This window comes from Candoia aspera, chromosome 13 (genome assembly GCF_035149785.1).
Source record: "Candoia aspera isolate rCanAsp1 chromosome 13, rCanAsp1.hap2, whole genome shotgun sequence".
Taxonomy (NCBI): domain Eukaryota; kingdom Metazoa; phylum Chordata; class Lepidosauria; order Squamata; family Boidae; genus Candoia; species Candoia aspera.
The window spans coordinates 13,108,961-13,126,269 of NC_086165.1; the positions used below are offsets into that span (position 1 = coordinate 13,108,961).

Below are 17,309 nucleotides of genomic sequence, written 5' to 3' on the forward strand. Positions count from 1 at the left end.
CTCCCCACCTACTGCCACGGCATGCTTTACATTTACTTCTCCAGTTTCACTTGGACAGTAGCACTGTTGTGATTTCAGGAATCTTATGAAATGGAGTTTGATTTCTGCCACCCTGCTGTGAAACAGGAACTACACTGATTTATGAATAAGAACCATGCGACTGTAAGGAAAGTAAGCAAGCACAACTGGATGAGCATTTGTAGATGTCTACAAACAGCCCATTTATAAAAAGCTGTACTAAACAAGAGGATGCTACAGCAAGCAATGTCAACTCATCAAGACTGGTGCTATCTTTTGAAGGCGCTGCCTCCTCCGTTTGGATCCTCTGGGCTATGGGGTCATAGCTGTCACCTCCTTTTGGACATGACTGAGCAGGGCATCTGACCTGCACTAGAGCACTCACAACAGGTGCACCCCAATGGTCAGGTACACTCATGCATCCAGGTGCACCCACCCACCCACAGTGCATGCAAACAGCACCTCAGCCAGGATAAATTACAACAACTTTTATTGTACAGGATTCACCATAGCACTGACAGCAATAGGCTTGGCTCTTTTTCATTCAAGACTTTGCTTTTTGTGCACCGGGCTTTCCAGAAAATAAAAATTCTGGGGCTCTTTTCCTTGATAGTCTTTTTTGTTTGCAAAATAAAAAGTTCTTCCTGGTTTCCTTCCCCAGTCCCACCCTTCCCCTACCCGACAGTTTCCCTTTCCCCATTGGATACAGAGCACATACCCAAAGCTGGGCTCCTACCAGCATCTCAGAGACATTGGCAAGTCCATTTAAGTTACTGTAAAAGTGACTACTTGGTTTCCTCTCTGTTTTCAATTATTATAATATATATATATTAAAAATAGATGCAGGGATCCAAGTGCCCTGCACAGTTCCCTGTAAGAGAGAATACGCCATCTCAGGATGGGAGCTGCTTTGCTATGCGTCCTGGGGAAGGAAATTGCAGCAAGCAGAAACATAGGCATTATAATTAGCCCCAGCCTGCTTCCAGCCCATTCCCTCAAGGGACTTAAAAAATGAAAATGGGGAGGAGGAATGAGTCAGAAGGGATGCAATGTCAATTTCAGCTAGGACCACTGGAGTCTGACCAGGAAGGGCTGGAGCTCAAAGGCAGCAGGGTGTGGAGTTCAGTTCTGCCCCCTTCTTACCTGTTTGCATTTAGCTGATCTGATGCTCTTGCTAATTTCAACTTCCACACGTGATTTGACATTTTGCATTTATTTAAAGGAATGAACATATCCAAAACAAGCAATCACTATTTGCACCGTGTTGGGAGAGCTGGAAAAGAGGTTTCCTGACCCTTTTCCTTACAATGCCTTGACCCAGTTTGCTTCCTCTTTTAAATGCTCCCTTCCTCTCTGTGTCTCCTCCTGAATCCCATGATATGCATTCATTTATTTATTTATTCATTCAATTTCTATAATTTGCTGCAATAGTGGAAAGATTTGGGGTGGGATGGGGGGGTGTTAAAAATACTTGTCCACTCTGCAGTTTAAAAATTACATTTCTTGTAAGATAAAAATCAGGATTCCTCCCCCTCCTCCACCTCCTCCTCCACCACCTCCAGATAATCTGTTATTTAACTTAAACCCACATCCTCAGTAACCCTCCCTATCCCTTTTCCCACAAAGGCACAAAGATAGTTGGATCTAGCAATCATTAAAAAAAAATGCTGGAATTATGTTTGCTTCCTATTTTGCAAAGGGTTCTTTTCTCTCCCTTTTTTTGTTCTTTTCTTTATATATACACATTGTTCCTTATATAATGAGACCCCCCCCCAAAGCAACAACAACAAAAAATATATCGATTTTGTTAATATGACCGTTCCATAAATTCTCTCTCTCTCTGCTCCCAAATTGCTCTCTTTAAAGGGTGGATCATGCCATCATCTTTCCATTGGTCCTTGATCGAGTCCGTGAACTTCTCTTGTGTAGTCTGCGTTTATAGGTGGAGGCTGTGGGAGGAGAGTGAGAAGAAAAGAGACCTTGTTGTTCCAGAATGATGGCTACAGAGGCCCAGCTTGTCCCAAGCTGGATTGACTGAGTTTTTCCCTCCCTCTGGCTCGTTCTCTTCCCGTGGAAAAACACCACAGAGGCTGTAGCATGTTGTTTCTCTGGCTGCCCATGACGAACATGCTACAGTGCCAGATTCTTAGCTCTTGCACAATTGTGCTTTTTTTTTTTTTTACCTTTGGGGCACTGGGAGTTGATGTTTTAGTTGGGTGGGGATTTCTTAGTGCACCTTGGAGCAGATCCTGTCCCACCTGCTCCCTGTCCCTCCACCCCTCCTTCCCACAAACATTAAGGTGAAAGAGATCAGGGACTGCCAGAGAGAATTCTGTTCATGTCCCATGGATGAGCAAGGGACTATTTTGGGGGGCCCTGGTGGGGTGGGGGAGCTGCATGTAAATGAAAGCCTTGTTATCATTAAGACTTACGAAATTTTAAACTTTTGATTGCATGGCTTAAAATGAAACAGGAGCTTCCCTTTCCTGGTAGAAAAGGTAGAAAATGGTCCAAGACTTTCTTGGTGCCTAGAAATCTAATCCCTGAAGAAAGCTATTCTACCATTTCTAATAAAAGAGCCAGCTCAGATGAACTATACAGATCCAAGCTAGACCGCAGGCTAGATGGTTCTGTGGTGTAGCTCAAACTCTCCAGTTGGGTTAGAGCAATGTTCAGATAGAGAGCCAGTCTGGTACAGTGGTTAAGGCATCAGGCTAGAAACCAGGAGACCATGAGTTCTAGTCCTGCCTTAGGCACAAAACCAGCTGGGTGACCTTGGGTCAGTCACTCTCTCTCAGCCCTAGGAAGGAGTCAATGGCAAACCACTTCCGAAATCTTGCAGGGAAAACTGCAGGGACAAGTCCAGGCAGTTGCCAGGAGTCAACAATGACTTAAAGGCACACACACACACACATCTTCAACAGCAATCTTATGTTGACCCCCAGAGTGTGCAACATTTGAAGAAAAGAAAAATTGCATGAATTGGGCAGGAAGATGACCACCTCCTGCAGCTTAGGATTGTTTTTCTTCTTTGTCTCTTGGTTTGTCCAAAATAAATCCATGCAGCAAAAGATCAGGCTTTTATCGCATGGACTAGGAACCTCCTGTCTTCGTTCTTCTCCAAAATGCCATGTTGTAAGTGTTAGCAGACCAATGTGTGCTTCAGTTTGGAGTCTACACCCTACATCCATCTTTTGGGATGTTTTCTGGAATGGTCATGTGATGTGCAATGTGTGCTTACATGACCATTCCAGGAAATGCTGGGGGTGTGGGGGGAGAACAGAAAGTTTGCACTGGAACTTCACAATCCCCTACCACTGACCAGTTGGCTGGGCTGAAAGGTTGAATTCCAGAACTCCTGGAGGCCACTAGTTTATCCTTCTTTAATTTATACTCATCCTGTCTTGTGAGTTCCTCTGCTTGCTCTGTGTTCTTGTACAATTCTGAGAAACCAAAGATTTATAGAAGTTTGCTGAGTACCATATGTTGGCCAAGAAGGACTTGCCAACTATAGGCATTCCTTTAATTAAGACTCAGTGCTCAATTACCAGTCAGCCCTTGCAGTCCAGCTTTATTGGGAGATGTTTGAACTAATAATCTCTGTAGTACTAAAGCTACAGTCAAGAGCATTTCCCACATATCAGGAGGTTTAATGTAGCCGCCTGAATGTTAGAACGAATCATCTGATCATTGCTAACAAGGAAAGAAAAGCTAGAACAGAAACTTAGCACACAAGGGATTCTTCTACCCCAGTGCAGGCATTGTCTTAATTGAAAGCAGGTTTAAATCTCATTTGTGGAAAGTCTTTCAGGGAATTCCCTCCTAATTAAAAGAATTTTACAAATGAGTAGGTGGTTCATACAAATAGTATGAACAGGGTAGAGAGAGCAAGGGATCTATTACAGCTCTAATTCTATCATGAGAAAATATAATGTCTCTCCTTCTACAGAATGACTTTATTTTCTCCCCTAGTTGTCTACTTCACTTAGTCACCCGAGGCAAATGTTACCAAAACTTTACCCCCCACCCTTTTTGAATCCAGAAATACCTAGTATAGATTGATGCATACTAGCTGGCTAGTCAGAACCCAGTCAGTTTGGTTTATAAACCATGGTTATACAGATTCAGGCAATAAAATCAGCCAATATAACATAATTCATATATCTAATCTGTTTGAATAAAGATTATTGTAAATTTTCATTTGGGCTGAAATACCCACATGGAATACTGAAATACTCAAAATACTCTATTTGTTATAGATTAAAGGGCTATGGGTACAAGCTCTGTAAATTCACCAGAAAACATTACGTACAATCTATACAGGCTATCCGGGGCTCTTCCCAGTGCCCATTTGGTTGGCATCGGATGGTGGGCACATGGCGCTGTATGTAACCCTGATTGCATTGGTATCGCACCATGGCGTTGATCTCATAGCGGTCCTTCTTCTTGCCAAAGTGCCTGGCGTTCTCAACTGCAGGAGGGTCTCCACAGGCAACTGGTGGAGAAAAGGAAATCGTTCAGATTGCTTTCTGCTCAAAGCAGCATTCAGCCAACTGGATGCTCCTAGTTGCTATAGTAATTATAGTTTCTGGTCACTGGAATCATTTTCAATGTTTGTCATGGCCTCTTTGGATGATTCCTCTTCTGAAGAGGAGGAGAAAGCAAGGGCTGGATCAAGAATCTAGGAAGTCTGATCCAGTAGTGCTAGGGCTTAGATTACAGCATTTTCTACTGCTTCTCATTTCCCAACCCTGGACTGTAACCCTGTTCAGCCACAACCTCCAGGCCACTTGAAGGGCAGAGACAAAGGAAAGAGAGAAGAAGGAATGTCAGAGTGATGGGAAGAATGTTTTGGGAGCAGTGGTCTATTTGGGAATAATAGTGTACTCAGGAATTTGATATTATTCCCAAGTAATCCTTTTTCTGCAATAGGTACAGGTTCTAACTGGGGAGAGATCATGGACACCTGGTATAAACACAGTCAAGGGCTTGGAGACTTTCAGTATCAATGTGACCTTGTGCCTGGACTCTAATCCATGATTGAATGGATTAAAAAAAAAAAGAACAGTGTGACTTGTTATAGAAGAAATCGAGAAACTCCTTAGATATTACAAAGAATATGCGATGGACACCAGGAGTGGCTTGAATGAGACCCGGGGAAACAACTGCCTCATGGATAGCAGCCCTGCAGCCAGTAGTTATGCCTAAATTTCCCACAGTGTCATAATCCAATGTGGCATGGAATCATTGTAGCAATTTTAAGTGACAGACTAGACCAGGGTTTCTCAACCTTGGCAACTTTAAGATGTGTGGACTTCAACTCCCAGAATTCCCCAGCCATTCCACACATCTTAAAGTTGCCAAGGTTGAGAAACCCTGGACTAGACCTAGTTATGTGGTGCTGACATTAGGCCAGAAACCAACAGCTTGGCAGAAGTGCTGAGGCCTTTCCTTTTTATCTCCAGGAGACATGGATTATGGCTTTTTCAAAATGTCATCCCAGAAAGAAGAACAAAGCTGACACAAGGCACTTATACATGGTGCAGAGAATTGTACCTGAACAGTGCAGGTGCCATGGATAAATCTAAATGAAGAAATGCTAAATTACTTGGAAAAGCCTCAATGAATGTAGTGGCATCCTTGGAGTGAATTATTGCTCCCAAGAAGCCCACTTTCTACAACTGGTTAAGATTAGCATCTGCTGTACTTGGATCAGGGCCAGTGGTTTTCAATATTTCATTTTCAGCTGCTGGGACAGCCTGTCCTTGGATCTTCCATGTCTTTCCTCCAAGTCTTGCCTCACTGCCTAGTGCTCTTAATCATTGCTTGGTCCTGACAATGCCATACTACTCTGTCCTCTGGACCTTGACTGCTGAGACATAAGCCGTTTGCAGTGATAACCTTGGACTGCTTGACTGGGCTGTGAGCCCTTCTGAACAGGACATTGAGCCTCACCTATTCCTCTTTTGCACGTGAATGGGAGGTGGTAATTGCATGGAACGTCATTCCATTCACCCTTCTCATGCCAGATCATTACCACACAGTCTTCTCCTTTGACAAAAAAGTTATCCGGCTGGTTAGGTCGCCAGTTCTCATATTGCTAGGGAAAGAGAGGAATAAAGCCGGAGTAAAACAGAGTCAGATGAAATGAAGGGAAGGTTTAAGTTAAGTTAGAAGCAGCTGCAACATCCCCATAGGGAAGTTTTGTTCTATGATGCTGGAATTTGAGGGTCATGACCTGCTTCCTATGTAAGACTGTACTTCTCTAGTTTTCCAGCAAACCTTCGTTTTCCATTATGGGTTACAAGCACCTTTAAGGAAGGGAGGCATTTTAATTGGGGAAAATGCCTAATCCATCCTGCCTTAGAAATGCCCAACCTTTTTTTTTTTTTGGACCAAGGACTCCCTTGGTTTCTGAGTGATATACAAGGGCTACATCCCAAAGGGGGCAGTTCCAGGACATAAAAGCAGGGATGGAGCCAAGACCAATACTGATTTAATTTGGTACCAATCTCATTATTAAAAATGAGTAGACACAGTAAATAAGATTACTCTCTGTATATTTAAGCATTCCCCTCCTGTCACATAAAAAACAATTGCTTGGTGGGTTCTGGGGGCTGTCCCTAAGACTTTGGGCTGCTGTAGGCAGATCTGGGCAATATTATACTTCTTGAGTAAGAAAGGTGATTTGTATTCTTGCTACAAAACATAGCTGCTTCCCATACTTCCTTCTCTCCCTGTAGTGTTTCCTTATATTGGCATTCCCCAAGTTGGTGTCCTATAGGCACTGTGGGATTAGCCTGTTGGATACTTGGATCTCTGAAGCACTGATTTCCCAGCAGTCCAGAAACATCTCTATATTAGATAACCTCCAGAGTCTAACTTACAAGAGAATGTCCATCAGACCAGCGGAAGTCATCTTCCACAGCTCGGTCGCTTAGCCCAATCCACTGGTAGTTCTGTGCATTGCCTAGAAAACACACACAGAAAGAGAAATTAAAATGAATGCTGGCTTATCTGGAGGCAGAGGATGACTCCTCTGACTTTGAACCTAAGAGTGAGGTTCAAACTAAGCTATGGAGCACTTCAAATTCAATGCAAAAAGGTGCTTTGGAGCACCAGGGCACCTGCCTACAATTCCTTAAAGCAGCTACATCTTTTCCCAGGACTGCACATCAGTTTCTATGGTGCACCATGATCCCTGGAAAAGACATACATGGTTTAAGGAGTTACAGAGAGATGCTATGGCATGCCCCTGCAGACTTTGAAGCATCTTCTTGCCTTTGAATCCAAAGCAGTGCACAGCTCTAGTTTATGCAATGCTCAAATTAAATGTGGAGCACTTTCTTTCATTCAGTAAGTAATAATGGGGCATTTATTCCAGTTTAGTTTTATAACATATAGAGGAGAGGAGTGATTCAGTCTTCAGGCACCCTTAAAATTTCTTCCATGCCCTGGAAAATAATTAATGCTAACCTGTTGCTATCAGCAGCAATGGGAATAGCTTTATTATTGACACACAATGGAGCGTGATCTTTCTTGGTTGGGGAGAGGAATGTCCTACTTGGAGTCAAGCTGTATGTTAATTAACAGGATATGCAATTTGGCCTTACATTCAGGGGACCTAATTATTTTGCAAAAAACAAAAAAACAAGGTGGAATAATCTTTGAAGAGGACAAAGACTCTGTCAAGCTCACATTAGCTCCTGGGGGCTTCATGGAGACATCCATGCAGTTTTGTTGGCAGCCATAAAGAAGTGGTTTGCCATTTCCTTTCTTCTAGCCTAAACCACAGGATAGTTTGATTTTCTTCTGTCCAGGTACTAACCAAGTCTGACCCCACTTTTCTTCCAATAGAAGAGAATCTATGTAGCTCAGGGTTGAAGTGTGGAGTCCTTGGTGCCTCTGAGCTTGGTTCTTGGCTTGTAGACATTTTGTTACCTGACTAGGTAACTTCATCAGTGCTAGTGATGATGTTACCTAGTCAGGTAATGAAATGTCTGCAAGCAAGCAACCAAGCTCAGAGAGAGCAGCAAGGACACCACTTTCTTTTCTTGTCTGCCAGTTACTGCAGAAAAAACTCCACTCATTTCAGAAACTTGCAAGCTTAAGTTGATTGCCCTCTCAGGAAAGCCTCCCTGTAAGGACTTGGAGAGATCAAAAATGAGGAGAAATGTGTATTATAGCCTGAACCCCTTGAGCAAATATGGCCAAGTAAGATTTTTTTCCTAAAATAATGACTTCCTCCTCTTCTTGTGCCTGAAGAACAATGACTTGTCCAGTAATAAAACTAATAATATATACTAATTATGGCTGACCTCAGTCATTACTCATTTTCTTAAAATATTTTCATATTTCATTTTTCTAGGAGTACTGAGAGCAGCTAAAAAGAATTAAAGTCATATTAAAATGCTACCATGTAGCCTTGTAAAACATTGGTTTCCCCCCTCCCCCGGTAAAATCAACAATGATCAACCTTGGTTTGTTCTGGCAAGGTTTTCATTTTACTGTTCAGCACTGACAAGGATTTGAACAGATGAGTTTCAGGCAGTAATGAGCACCACAGAATGGGAGCAGTTATCGAAAGACCCACTTTCACATGGATACCAAGCTGGCTTTTAGGGTGGGGGGGGGAAACATTCAGATCGAAGCCTCTAGCTGTTCTTATGAACTATAAACCATAGGACTGTGCAAACCGTCAGTTTAGAAATGTGATTAGTCAATTGGAATATGAACTGATTTGAAGCATCAGATTGGATGCCTCTGAACTGATTTGGTTCTTAATCAGCAATTCAGGGGCCTTTCGCATCTGTGGAAAAGCACTTGTTCCAAATCATTTCAGAAGTCTGCATTAGGTAGAGTCAGGTCTCTGAATCCATTTGAAAATCCAAATTACATTTTGGGTGATTTACAGACCTCTAATACACCATTACAGTCATATCAAATAGTTTTCTAAATTGGTCCATTTTTCATTGCCAAGCCATGAAAGGTCTCTTTAACTGGTATGTTTTTTATAGGAAAAAAATAGACATCCTCATACAGTATTAGTCATGGGCTATAGCCCAAAGATGTACTAAAGTACCTGATAACCAGGACCGTTTTATCAAGGAAAAAAAAAATCAACTGCAAGATCAAATGCAGATATTCTTAACTTTTCTGACATACCTTATTATGAACTACTAGCTATTTTCTTTCTTTCTAACTGCATATATTTTGGGAACCTTTCTTATTATACTTTACTTAGAAATTATTGATTTCTATATCTAATTTACTTGCTAATTGTGAAGGTTTTTTTAAACTGGATTTATCTGGTTTTTATATTCCCCTTGTATTAAGGATTTCATTAAAGTCATTAAGACCCAAAAAGCATGTTTTACTGCTTGATCAAGTGTTAATATAGAATGAATACATTCAACTATTTTGGCTGTTTTAGAGACTTATCAAATTTCTATGCAGCTTTTATTTTTAAAGCAACAATATTATGAATTCAATAATCAACATTCAAATGAATTGAAAAAAGCAAGGGAAAAATAATTGATAAAATGAATACAAGACTCTAAAGCCCAAATGTGTAACTCATCAAGAATATTGATAATGAATTTGTGATTTTTTCCCCAAAGATTTATATGCTTCAAAATTCCATAGTAGATAAAATTAATAATAATTTACATAATTTGAAGTTGCTTGGATTATCAAAGAACACTCAATACTTAGATTCTAAAAAAAAGAAAAACAAAACAAAACACCAAACTCCCCAAAGCACCTTCCTCCAGGAAAGTAGCAGAAACTACCAGCAGTTTACAAATCATAGTTTGTGAACCTATAGTCTCGTCTAGCTTGTCCTGCAGTCACCCCTGAATATCACCTAAATATTTATTTAACACATTTCCAATGTACCCAATTAACTAAAATTCTTCAGATGGATAAGAACATGATTAAAATATTAAACTTTTACCTTATACAGATATAAAAGAACTTGAAAATATGGAATATAATAAAACTGAAAAGGTACTAAAGTGGAAATACAAAAGATAAATCAAGAAAAGGACTTAGACAAGGAGCAGTTGTGACAAAAAATTCTGGACAATGCCTTTTTACTGGATTTGCAAAGTGGCTTGGTAAAGGATCTGAAGAATTTTTTGGAATGCCTAAGATTAATGAAAGACCAAATCCTGCAACACCTCTGGAATGAATTAAAGGCCAAGATTGTGAAGTGCAAAGGGAAGGAATATAAAGTTGGACTGTTTGATCAGGGATAAAGTATTTGTTTGACATTTCTGGTAGCTTCTAATGGACTTTTTGCTGAACCAGGATTGAAAAGATGATAATTTCTGGATTGTGTATAGTTAAGTTAGGTTATGGGAAGAAGAGTTTTTGTTTGTAATTTTAAAAGAGGGTGAAGAGCTATTATGTTAGCTTATGCTTGGTGTGATGAAGGTTGGAAGCCACTTTTTTATTATTGTCTTTGTTTCTTTTTCTTTTTTCTTTTACTCTCTCTCTTTTCTTTTTTCTTTCTCTTGTACTTTTAAAACTTCTTTTCTTTTTAGTTTAGTTTGTATTTGTGTTTCTGTGTCTACTAAAAACTTCAATAAAAATTATTATTAAAAAAAAATAGTTTAACAAACAAACAATCCATGGATAAGTAGCCCTGAAAGGTTGGCACTGGGATAAGGTGAGGTTGGAGCCAGAAGATTGTACTGAGTGTTTGACTAGAGATTGTGGGTCAGGCACCTGGATTTATTGTATTTGGGTTGTGAGGGTTTTTTTTTTTTGGTTGTATTTTTTATTATTGTTGTGAGTTGCCCAGGGTTTTGTTACAAGATGGGCAGCTACAGAAGTTTTATAAATAAATAAATAAATAAATAAAAATAAAAAACAATTAAAGCCAGTTTCCCAGTAACAATGATTAGAATGAATGAACACACAAAGTAAACAGGACTGGTTGACATATGGTTTGCAAACTGCATCTAACCCCAGTTTTTAGTGTTTAGGGTGATTTTTATTACAATGGCAAAAAGTGCACCACCGGAAGACCTGAGAGACCAGGTTAGGGACAGATTGTCATGGAGAAAAATCTATCTATGGGGTCTAAGAGTCAACAACAACTTGATGGAACATAATAAGGGCAGACCTCTGAAAAGTTGCCCTGCTTTCTAAAGAGCTGCAAAGCCCTTCTATGTCACTATGTCACTATGTCATCTGAAGAATTCTCATGGCATTTGAAAGGTCAGAAGATTAAACTGTGGCCCTGTCAGCTGAAACATTGCCAACTTTGGATTTAACCCATGTTTTATGTACTGCAGCTCATGATCATTATAATATAGCACTGGTGCATTCTACTAAAATATGCCAGGCCTAGCCATGAAAAGTCAGCTTGTCTAGACAATCCATTTCTCCTAAGACAAATTCAGAATCAGTGTTGTAGCTCCTAACAGTCCATTGGTTTGAAGGTATTTTTATTTTTTAAAGCAAGTTCAAGCTGCCACACTCACTGTTTACAAACTCCTGCTCTTCAGGGGTGATGATACTGCTCAGGTGGGACTGATATTCTCGGCACAGGTTCTCTGCATCCATCCAGGTGAGTTTCTCTTCAAAATGCTTGTAGCAGTTACCTTGAAATTTGGTCCAGCCTGTTTCACATTCTGCCAGATCTAGACATGGACACAGAAGGACTACATTAACAAGAATCAAAGCAGAGAGTGAAGTTTAACCCATTCCAAATTTCTTTGTAGAAGGCTTGATGGTACTTGACCCGGCAGTTGTGTAAAACTTACCTGTTTCTTCCAAAACAAAGTATTATTGATTTTCTTGCCAATGAATGCCATCATTTTAAGGCAAAAGATACCTTGGCAGAGCTTATTAGAAATGCCAAAATGGAGGGAAAAGTGTTTTATAGGCATCTGAAGTTTAGAAGCTTCTATCTAGGCAAATGTTCAGATTATGGGCAAGAAAAAAAAATCCTGCAGGATATTCTTTAGTTCTGTACAACTTGGTACATGTTATGGAGAAATTAATCCATACAAGTTTATTTAAGAGGGAATATGAAATTTTAAAAATTGATTCCATGTGCTTGTGTATTTAATTGTTGTGCCCTATTGTGTATTTCCTCATACCCAAAGGGCACCCCAAGTTTTTATATATGTATGCATTTGATTAATTTATATGGCTGCCCAACTCGCAAATTGTGACTGTGGGAATTATGATTGGTCTATAACAAATAAACAGAACAAAACAAAAATAATAGTAAAAACATAAAAAGAACAGTAAGAACATACATGTCCAAAGCCATTCTCTTAAACCATAGCAAAATGGGCTCGTCTAACATCCCAGCCCAATGCCTGGGGAAGAGCCAGGTTTTCAAGGCCTTATGGAAGGCCATGAAGATCATGGTCAAGGCCATCTGAATCTCAGGGGGCAAGCTATTCCACAGGGCAGGTGCCATGCAGAGAAGACCTGCCACCTGATGGCATTGTTTCGTAGAGGGACCTGGATCATGCACACTATCTAACATACACTAATTCATACTTACATACTTTCTATTTGCATCTCATTGAGATACACCGTATTCATGTCATTTTTAATAAATATTCATTCTAACTTTGTTCTGAGAGCATAAATGGAGAAACCTCAATATATTTGTTTTTGTCCTGGATCATATTGGTAATCAGAGATAAGCCTATATTTTCTACGAGGGAGACAGAGGAATAGGAGCCTTTTGTGAGGAGATGAAAGACGGACACAAGCATAACATCATTAATGCCAAGTAGAACAGAATAAGTATATTTTTCTCTTTCCTTATTTTCTGCTTCTAAAAATAGGTGCCCTTCTACATTAGACCAGCTGAAGGACCTTATATATAAGCATTTAAGTACATAAGAAACACAGGAAGGTATTTCTGGCTCTGCCCCAACTCCACAACTTTTTCCCATATTGAGGTGTGAAACATTTTTGTCCCTCCACATTCACCATGGTGCACATAAAACCTTCTTGAATAATTCAGGTTTTGTTTTTTATGGGGGGGGGGCTTCTAAAACCTGTTAGCCAAGCATACATTGAAGCATCCATGCATTGTTGTGGCTTGCCTTTTAATACAAACCAGTCTATCTTTCAAGACAAAGCAGAATGCAATTATCTTTCTGTTTTCTTGTAACTCCAGGTTCCACCATGCAGCTCTGATCAAGAAATGCATAAGGAAATAGATGCTTAGGGAATGGAGGGTACCAAAAGAGGAAGCACTCAAATAAAATGCATATTTTCAGGGAAAATTGCCTATAACAAAGGATATGATTTGTCAAGTGCCAGTTGTAAATGAGGTTGGGGGAGACTAACATATGGATGTAGCTAAAAGGTTTTCTTTGCTTACTAAAAATGATGCAGCAAACACCCAGGTGTCTTAAGAGCTTCAGAGAGAGATACACAACACTTGAGCGAGGCTTGGCTCTGCTTTTGGGTAACAGTGTGACAACAAACATCTCTCTTGCTCCCTGCCAGGCTCCCTATCCCATCAGCCTTTAACCCTGTTAAACAAATCTTTTAATTAAATAAGAAAAGGGAAGGCCAGTTTGATTTCCAACCATGGGTATTTCCATCCTGGCCATGTAGACATTCTTAGAAAACAAATATGGTGGATTACAGCAACTCAAATGCTGGGAACATCCTGCCTATGCTTGCTATTTTGTAGATGTGCTTATTTCAACTGTGGCCATTAGCCCCAAAGTCGGAGGACCTCTAGCTCAAAGGAGCGATCGTACAGGTAGTTCTCACCTACCAACCACAATTGGTAGACTTTGAAAATGGAATTTGTTATTGGGGAAGAGGCTGGCAAAAGAAAGATCAAATTTAGAAATAAGCAGAATCAGGCTGAGGGCTGTAGGAAAAAAAAAACAATTCTCAAAAATTTCCCCCACTGCATCCCCATAGGAAAAACAGTTGGGCAGAGGCTCAGAAAGCTGCCAACTCTTCCATCCTAAGTCCCCGCCATTCTAGCCACATGATTCAGAGCAGACAGCTTGCAGCCTGCCCTGCCCTGTGAGAGCACCCATAGAAACCCCAGACTGATGCCCCTGCCTCAATTAGACCCATGACATACAAACAGAGGCAATGCGTATGCATCCACCTGATTAGAATCTGTCTCTTATACACACACATAAAATAAATGCATACCCCAATTAGTCCCTGGAGAGAAGGTACACACGAACACAAGATGCTACACAGAAGAAAATTCAGACCCTTTCTATGGCCTTTACTAGTAAAGGGATTGGAAAAATTCCAGAAGCCATGCTGTATGTGTTTCCCCTACCTTGTATGACCCCATAAAAACTCTCAGCATTTCCTGGTGGCTTCCCATGCAAGCACTAACCAGGCCTGACTCTGTTTAGTTTCCAAGCCTGGATGTGTTTCACCAAGGTCAACAGTAGATAGTGATAAGAGGAAACAGCGTTTTTCCGCCTGGCAACAGGCATTTTAGGAGTTAGTTGTGATGATATGAGAAATGGATGCAATACAATAGTACTGGGTGCATATGTGTCAGATTGCCTTTTTCCATCCCCCAGAGAAAAAAGAAGGGATACAGTTAGTAGAATTAGCTGAAGCTGGGTAAGGTAGGCAGGCCATACCAACGTCACAGCGGTTCCCTCCGTAGCTGGGAAGGCATAAGCATGTGAAAGTGCGGATGCCATCGACACAGGTAGCTCCATTCAGACAGGGGCTGGAGTGGCACTCATCAACGTCTGGAAGAAATCAAGGGCTGCCATTAGGACTTTGGCTGGGCAGAAAGTCCACAACAGGAGACCTGGTTTTCTTGGTTTAACCAGAATATAGAGGAGGGAGTGAACTAAAGATTTGTAGAGGCAATGAGACACATTTGGACACTGGGGCCAAGTGAAACTGCAGCCACTGAAGTGGAAGAAAATGAATGGGAAGATGGAAAGGAAGAGATTCCCAACCATGGGGGGGGGGGGGGGGGAAACTTAGCAACCACCTGGCTACCCTGATATTGCAATGATGACCAGAACTTGCAGGTGAACTGCAGAAAAAGCACCACCGTTCACATTTTTGGGGACAGCTTAATAACATGAATGGAGTTATAATCAAGAGCAGCTTTCTCTGGCTTGGTGGCCTCCAACCATGTCAGAGTATAGCTCCTTACTATTATAGGACGTACCTGTCAAAGTTGATGGTGGTTAATATCCAACTCATTTGGAAGGCACTGGATTGAGAAAGTCCAATCAATAGCCTTTATGTTTGCTATAGGATGCCAGATACACTTGCTGGAAAGTTTGTGATAAAAGGTCTGAAAGGGGTAATGAGCAATGAGCAGGTAGTTCGATGTTATGTTTATAGTGTTATTTAAATACATTTAAATCTTGGGAGTAATTTGGAAGAACATAGAGCTTATATATGAGTATATCTACACGTTAAAAGTTTAAAAAGGACTAATGTGTAATGAACATCTGAGTTCTGGGAAAGGTGATCTTGGTTAAGACTTGAGAAGTAATAGTCATTAAATAATGAAAATTTTTGATAATATACAGGATTATATGTTGAGGAATATAAAAATAGTACATTAGTGATCAAACATTGTATGTACAGGGTTAATTTAGTTCATCTAAATCAGATAAATAAGCAACAAAGCTTTTAAGTTGTGTTCACAGTCATTCAACAGTATGATTTCTTTTCTTTTTTTTTTTGCCAATAAATTTTTATCTGCCTAGTTAAGCAAATCTGGCTTGTGGTTTTCCAGCCTTCATCCATCAGCTAATGAGAATAGTTGTAAAGTCAAAGCAAGTCAAGCCCAGGAAGAATTCAATCACTCTAAACTGTGGGAAGAGTGGGATATTTTTAATTAGTAAAGGCAACAAAAATATGGATAATGACCAATTTCTTATACTTGGTCCACTGGGGATCTAATTTCCTTAGAGCTCAGCAAAGCAAACCCACAACCTAAATGCACTTAACCCAAAGCCTGAAGTATAAATAATCTTCCAACCAAGCAGCATAAGGAACAATAGCTGAAACTCTGCAACAAAGTTCCCTGAGAAGACTCAGCTGTTGGCTTGTGACCACCCCAAGCACAGGAGAGTTGGGCTGCATGAATGGTCACTGATGACTGCCCATTCTGATAGATGGCTAAGTTTGTCTCTTAGGCCCCTATAAAACTACTTTCTGACCAGGAATCTTGCACAAGCAAACCAGAGTTGCCTTCAAAATATCAAGTTAGATTGTACTCTGATCTGTGTTTTGTGAGTCTGAATGCTTGGGTCCATTAGAAATGTACTTTTCTGCTGCTTTTCTGATTGATAAAAAAGACAGTAGAAATTGCCTGATGGTGTTTTCCTTGCTCAAGAAAACAAATCTAATGAGCGAGGAAACCATTTTAATTGTAAGAAGAAAACATTCAAGGCTATGAAATGGAGTTGGCTCTCGTTTATCTTTGTTAATGAAATTGTACCTTTATCCTTGAAAGATTTGTCCTTCAGCTTCCGAGGGAGTGAAAAGCTTTAGAAATGTTGATCCTGAAATACTGATAATCTAGAAACTATCCCCATAGCATAGCTAAAAAAGGATTAGTATTTGCTGCAAATGTATAGTGAAAGATGGTGACCTAGATAGGGTAAATGTTTTGCAGAAAAGAAAAAAATAAAATTATATATCTATATATTCATATTCACTAATGCTGGTAAGGCACAAGGCACAAGATAGGGACCAAGTTTCCACTATGGAAAGTCTAGGACAGGGAATAATCAAGACTAGAAATTCTATAAAAGTTCTGCCGCTGCGGAAACAGCATTGGCACCATTCATTGCTCTCAATGACCTGTCCAGGGTGCTGAAAATTTTTTCCACTTGATATTCTTGACCAAGATTCTGGCCCGTCTTGAGGTTTCTGTTCTGGTATCTGGATGTTTGAATTTTGAATGCCCTGAAAGATCTGCTTTCTTTATCATTTGGCTGTACCACTTGCCTTCTATAAATTCTGCTTCCCTGAGACATATATCAATGGTCACTGGAGGCTGAAAGTTTGCTTCTTGGGAAAACCATTGCTAAACATGGGATGATCCCCAACATTCCCAAACTGGCAACCTCCAGATATGTGGGCTTAATTCCCAGAATTCTCAACAATGCCTATGGAATTCTGAGTGTGTGTATGTGCAATGTCCACACATCTGGGGAGTACCTAAGTTGGGGAAGGTTTCTATAAGAAGGAACAATTCTAGAAAGTTTGCTCCTATCTCTTGCTAGTCAGAGGTGGTCCAGCTACCCAAGATTGCAGGGGTGAAGGATTATCAATTA

General features: G+C 40.3%; 1 protein-coding gene across 1 annotated transcript in view; it reads right to left on the reverse strand.

Annotated features, from left to right (window-relative positions):
• Nucleotides 1-1,615: 1,615 nt before the first annotated feature.
• The window catches only part of ACAN (aggrecan), a 41,612-nt gene continuing 25,918 nt past the window's right edge, over nucleotides 1,616-17,309 (reverse strand). Inside the window, exons 13-18 of the mRNA XM_063314224.1 lie at nucleotides 14,634-14,747; nucleotides 11,511-11,669; nucleotides 6,906-6,988; nucleotides 5,974-6,118; nucleotides 4,331-4,513; nucleotides 1,616-1,967 (exon numbers count right to left, since the gene is read on the reverse strand). Of these exons, the coding sequence (XP_063170294.1) occupies nucleotides 1,891-1,967; nucleotides 4,331-4,513; nucleotides 5,974-6,118; nucleotides 6,906-6,988; nucleotides 11,511-11,669; nucleotides 14,634-14,747 (761 nt within the window). The 3' untranslated portion in view covers nucleotides 1,616-1,890. The remainder of the gene's footprint in view (nucleotides 1,968-4,330; nucleotides 4,514-5,973; nucleotides 6,119-6,905; nucleotides 6,989-11,510; nucleotides 11,670-14,633; nucleotides 14,748-17,309) is intronic.